The following is a 6,084-nucleotide window of genomic DNA, read 5'->3' as shown; positions in this document are numbered from 1 at the left end:
AGAAAGAGAAAAAGAGAGAGAGAGTGAGCTGATATCTCGTCTCACACTGTTTTCACTGCTTGATCCATCGTGGCTGCCTGATTTCTGAAGCAGTTGATGTTCCCGTCTGTGTAAAGACACTAAAAGCAAACAAAGAATTTAAAAGCTTGAAAACTATTCAATATTATCAGATTTGATTGAAAATGGTCTTTAGAGTATTTTATATTTTCACTTTTAATGGTACAACAGAAGAAAAAAAAAATCGACATGTTTGTCAAACTGTTAACGCTAAACCTTTCTCTTGAATTTTAGCGACGTTTAGCGAACGGCCGGTTGTCGTAGCAGCAGTGAAAACACTTTTTTTAAAGACTCACGTGCAGTTTTGGCGTTTTGATGCTGAGATCGCTGAAGGCGTCCCCCAGGGTCTTCTGGGTGACTGTGAACTGAGCGAGCTGATTGGCCAGCGTCTGAGCCAGCTTGGTCACGTTTTCGTAGCGTTGTCGGTCGTCTTTGAGCAGCTCGAGCCGAGGCCCCAGGTCCAGATCCACCGTACGAGATCCACGACCGAGCTTCTCCGACAGAGCCTGCCTGGTGCACTGCGGGGAGAGAGAGTGTCGCTATTGATCAGACTGACGGTTATTGATTATATCGGTTACCGACGAACAGCAACAGAAAGTCCGGTCTCACCTTATAGGTGGTGATGCTCCACTTGCGGACTCTCTGCAGCTTCTCACTGGCTGGGTTCTTGTTGTTGCCTTGAACAACCACAGGTCCACCTCCTGGTTGCTGTGGGGTCGCTGGGGGGTCTGGAGGTGAGGTCAAAGGTCAGCGGAGGGTTATCGGGATGAATAAATATATGAATGCACGTTAAAAATACATGTTAGCTAATGCAAACAATCAAATCCACACTTGTACTCCGTCACTACCTTTGCTCGGCCCAGTTTCCATGGTGACCTCTGACATGGCCTCAGCTGGACAGGAAGTGACGGTGTCGTCGGTGTGGTTGCAGTTACTGTTTGTTTCCTGTAAAGAAACATGAGTTGAAAGGCGTCGGATGCTTCTTTTCTGCGTTTAGTTCATAACTCCAAAAACATCAACAACAGAAGAAAGGTGAGTTAAATTTTCCTGTAAAAACTCAAAAAAACTCATTCGTTTCATTCCTAGTAACTCGCTGTACACGACTATTTGTTTCTTTTATTTCCAGTTCATCACCACACTAACCTCAAACTGACAATTAGTCTCGTGTTTTTATGCCTTTCTTCGTTATCTGTGATGCAAAAACACATTAAAAACAATAAATCTCGCACCACAGAGCATCTCTCCTGCCGGGCTGCTGCAGCTGAATCATCAAGTTTTTGGGGGCAGAATAAATCATCAGTTGATAATGAAATATTCATATTATGTGTTATCCCAATAATTAAATTATAGCTGAAATTATCAGCTATAATAATATAATTAATTCTTAAAACGTTTGATAGTCTTTTAAGGTTTTTGTTGACCTTAAAATGACCATTTTAACAACAGTGTCGTCAGTTATATTCTCAACCTTTCTAACCATTAAGTGTGTAAAAACTGCAGTTGATGAACTTTTTAAAACGCAAAAATGTGAAATAATCGATTATAGTATCGGCCGAAAGAACTGGAGATCGTTCAATCGTTTGCATCGTCTGTTTTTGACTGGATCTGACTGTCCTTGGGTCCCTTTTAGATTCGGGTTTTCTTATACTGATACATAAAAAGCCGATAACCAGATCAGCTTTAGGGGTTTTCTAGCCAGTTTCTATGCTGGAATTTCACATTTCCAACAGTCCTTGAATGCAGCACGAGCCTCACTTCCTAGAACAGGAAGGTCGGCAGCGACCGACAGCAAAGAGGTCAGAGGTCGGAAGTCGAAGCACCGGGATGACACTTGGGATCACCGTGGGAACCGGGGGTGCCTTACGGGGGCCAATCAGAACCCAGATCAAAAGGTTGCGAGGTTGCCACGGAGATGAGGCTCCCCGTTGCGATTGGCGTGCAGGCAAAGAGGTCGGAGGTCACCCGGAGCACTCAAGACAGGAAATAGCCACCTGATGCAGATGAGAGGTAACGACACACACACACACACACACATACAGAGGTACACACTATACTGGAGTCACAGCACATTAACGCTTCAATTAATTCAACGCTTTACATTCTCATTTCCCCAGAAGTCAAGATCCCGGACCACCCCCTCCTCAAACCTCACACACACACACACAAACATACACCCACACACACACCAGAGATGTATGGTGCCCTGTGCCGTGCCTCATCAGACCCCAGCAGTATTACATGCTCCTTGTGACATTTTAGGTGCCGGAGAGAAAGCGACAAACAAAAGCATCATGAATTACATTTTAATTTGTGTTCTTTGCCTTTCATCCAGCTATGTACAAAGGAATGGAGATGCCTGGTTTTGTACCATATTCTTTATTCAAGGAGTACAATAGATAATGAATTCATGTTGGGAGAAAGGGAGTGGGCTCTTAGTTTTGCTGGGGGGTTTGTTAGCTACACTTCCCTGTGGAACGACTCCACTGACTTCCACACTCACTGTGAGACTACAACAAAGTTAGAGAAAGAAATAGACAGAGACGGGAATGGAAAGATATTTTCCTTAGAGGATTTCCTCTTTATATTTCTCCCCCTCTTTTTTCTCTTTGTCTCTCTCTCGCTTTCTCTGCATCTGTGCTTTTCTGTGGCTGCTCACTAATAAATTTTTAACCGTCCCATGATTCTCCCCTTTGTCTCTCCCTTACTCTTTCTGTTTGTAAAGATTAACCACAATTCAATATCCATCATTAGCTTTTGTCTTCACTGCACCTAATTCACAGTGATGTTTCACAGTGCGGTAACTTATTGTGCGGCAGAAGCTTTGCAGCAGAAGCTTTGCGGCAGTTCTCGGTCATGTAGAAGTGAACACAGCCTGTTTGACCCTGTCTCGTTTTTGAAAGACAAGGCACTCAGTTCTTTGTAGGCGATGGTAGGGCTTCCCTGTGTGCCAGACAGCTGTTAAAGCAAATGAAACAGGGAGGGAGAGGGGCTAAGTCTGGCATCTATGTCCGGGACACAAGAGCTGTCCCTGGGCTGGAACCACACCACAAACAGCCTCCCCAGAGCATGTGGTGCCTGGCTCATACAGCTCAGAGGAGCGTGTAGGTGCCCAGATGCTGCTGCATTCAGCCTGCTGAGCTCACACTCTGACGCACACTGACATACATACACCTCCGCATGCATTTTCACTCATTTACAAACTTGTGTGTCTCAGCTCATGGCTCTCAGCACTTGAGTGTCGCACTCAAGCACTTTTGTGATCACAGAATGGAGTTTTATATGGTTTCATGGGTCATGAAGTCTGCTCAACTCATAAACCAAGTTAAGTTTCAATTAAGGTAGAAACATAAAAATGATGAAAATGGGATTCGTTTTTTTTTCGTGCGACATTAAAGCAACAATGGAAAACCTCTCAGGCTTCAGTTTAAGTGTGTGTTTTTTAGATTTTTGCTTACTGTTTTCTACCTGTAACTGATCTCTTACACAATGTGTTTCAGGTAGAGCACATTTTGTGCTAACCCAAAACCAAACTGATTAAATTATGCAATTTCTTTATTCCTCTGCAGACAGACTTGTTATAAACAGACTAATAGACAAAATATTTATGTATGAGAGGAAAATGAGCATTAAAGAGAAGCAGCTCAGAGGAGGTTAAGGCTGAGGTGAGTAATAACTGAAGCTCCTCAATGTCAATAGTGCTGCAGAGCTGTAAGTGGCCATTTCACTTCTCAGCCTTGGTCATTTATCCTACGCGACTCGTCAACACTCTAGTGTATGAACACATACATACTTGTGCACATGTAAAAACTTGGACATGCACTGCTGGCCTCTTCTCCTATCACACTACCTCTGACTATACGCATTTCACTCACACTTTATGGGCCCTTCTCACTTTGCCATGCCTTTACAGAGGTGAGGGAAGCAGACTGATTGCAGTCTGTCATATTTCCAGTCAGTTTCTCTGTAGGTCATTTTTTGGACCTGCTGTGCTGAGGTCAGTCGCTTTGACTGCTACAGCCACCACTGTGAGCGAGAGTGGGGGTATGAACAGAACTAATGCATTTAAAACTAGGTCACACTCAGTAGAGAGTATGTTATACCAGCAATGATTATCAGAAATGTAATAATTTCTTCCTTCTTCCAGGTCTCATTGCCAACTACTGTATTTCACTTATTAAGATCCATTCATTATCATGCTTGTACCTGAAATGGGACATGAAGCATACTTTTAGGCCCTTAAGCCCATCAAATATTTTGCTACATCATTAGGGCCAGCTTCATACCATTGCACTAAAGGTTTTAGAGGTTTGTAGAGTGAATACACCATTTTAACTGCATCAATTTGTGGTTTCATTGGACAAGTTTGCACCCTAATTGCTAAATAAAACCTAAGTTTGATCATGTAAGAATCCTGTCATAGCAAAAGAGTCTTGTGACATATCATACCTATAGGTCAGTGCTGCTAATCAATTAACCAACAACATTTATACAGTTTTCCTTTCTAAAAGTTTATTGGAATAATGACAAAGATGCTATTTACTTTCAGAGGTGAAGGTGATCAGAATCTATAAGCAGTGATCCATTCGTGGAACCAACATTTCGTTCGGGTCTGTAACATTTTTTAAGAGTAGGCAGTTATCACATTTACAGTATTCTGACCAGTTCCTAATGGTAAAGTTAATAATAATTGCTGAAATTATGATTATGTACTGTATTCACAAATAGAAAAATGCAGAAATACACAGTTTCACTAAAACATTTCTATATAATGTGGTTAACACCACAATCAACACCTTCGTAATGACCCAACATAAAGTATATGCTCCAGTATTTTCATTTTTAACACTTTTAAATGTTGTTTACTGGCAGTTGTGTAAGAGGATTTGACCCGCAAACACATAAATACACATTAGGAATAAAGATAAAATGAATCAGTCGTCACTTAACCAATGGGAATTTTCGGCTCAAATCAGCCCACACCTAGTTAGCATGGCTTTGTGCTTTAGATTGAGCTGTAAGCTTTAGCGCTAGTAAGGATATATTTATTAGACAAGCATTTACAGAAAATAAAATACAGCAGTACCACTTATTTTATGAAAACCTCAAGTAGCTTAAAGCAGCATTAAGCAATTTTTGACTACTAGTGGATAAAAAACCCCAAAACAAACCTCACAGTAAGGAGCTTTGATAATGTATCAGCTTATCAAGTTCTTATGGCTAAGCCTGTGGCTGTGAGCAAACAATTGCCTACTTATCCAGCAGGAACAGAGCAACATGAACATCCCATTAGAGTCCTCCTTCTCTCCTCCTTTTCAAGTCTAAAATTTACTGGTGTTATGTTGTTGGCGTGACCCATTAACTGCTGAATAAGTGGGTGTCTGGCTTACTATTAGTTTGTCTCTTTGGCTGCTTGTTCCCTTCGGCTTGCCACCGTTTCACACTGATCATAGTCAAGAACAAGCTTGTGTAAGCTGTGATGGAAGTGTTGGTTTTAAATGAACTGGCACAGTATTGTGTGTTCAATTTGTGAAGAACTGCAGATTTGGGTGTTGACTCTCAGTGGGATTGGTAGGACAGTCAAACCTTTAATCTAACAGGGAGTCATTATTTAGCATGAACTTAAAAACTATCTTTAGCATACAAACCAGGCACTGAAGGCTAAATTTAATAGATAGGTATTATCAATAAATATGGATTCGGGAGGATCCATCTTGTGTTTTTGTGGGTGGGTGGTCAGGCCTTCAGTCAGGGGTCCTCTTTAAGGACGACTGGAGGATTCAATCACCTGCTCTTAGGTCATTTGTGCTCCTTGATCGAGTTCCACTGAGCATCTACTAGACTGACACACTCTACTGGGCTGCTTGAGTTACACACTCTAACACACACACACACTCAGGCACACAGACTCAAATGATGAAGAGGACATATAACTGAAGGGTAAATTATTTTTTTCATCATAATAGTGGTTTTGATAGCCCCCATATCCTAAAGCCATGACCTATCTCTACCTCTTCTCTCTCTCTCTCT

The 6,084-nt window shown here is 41.8% G+C and overlaps 1 protein-coding gene across 1 annotated transcript in view; it reads right to left on the bottom strand.

Moving 5' to 3' along the window:
* The window catches only part of LOC118321590 (arfaptin-1-like), a gene marked incomplete in the record, with an annotated part of 13,695 nt that overhangs the window by 3,017 nt on the left and 4,594 nt on the right, over positions 1–6,084 (bottom strand). Inside the window, 3 exon segments of the mRNA XM_035652965.1 lie at positions 354–575; positions 667–785; positions 906–1,002. Of these exon segments, the coding sequence (XP_035508858.1) occupies positions 354–575; positions 667–785; positions 906–1,002 (438 nt within the window).

Source organism: Morone saxatilis, unplaced genomic scaffold, assembly GCF_004916995.1.
Source record: "Morone saxatilis isolate NCDOM2014 unplaced genomic scaffold, NCSU_SB_2.0 Contig12, whole genome shotgun sequence".
In the NCBI taxonomy this organism is placed as follows: Eukaryota; Metazoa; Chordata; class Actinopteri; family Moronidae; genus Morone; species Morone saxatilis.
Note: the sequence above shows the minus strand (reverse complement) of the source record. Positions and strands in the feature narration are given on the sequence as shown.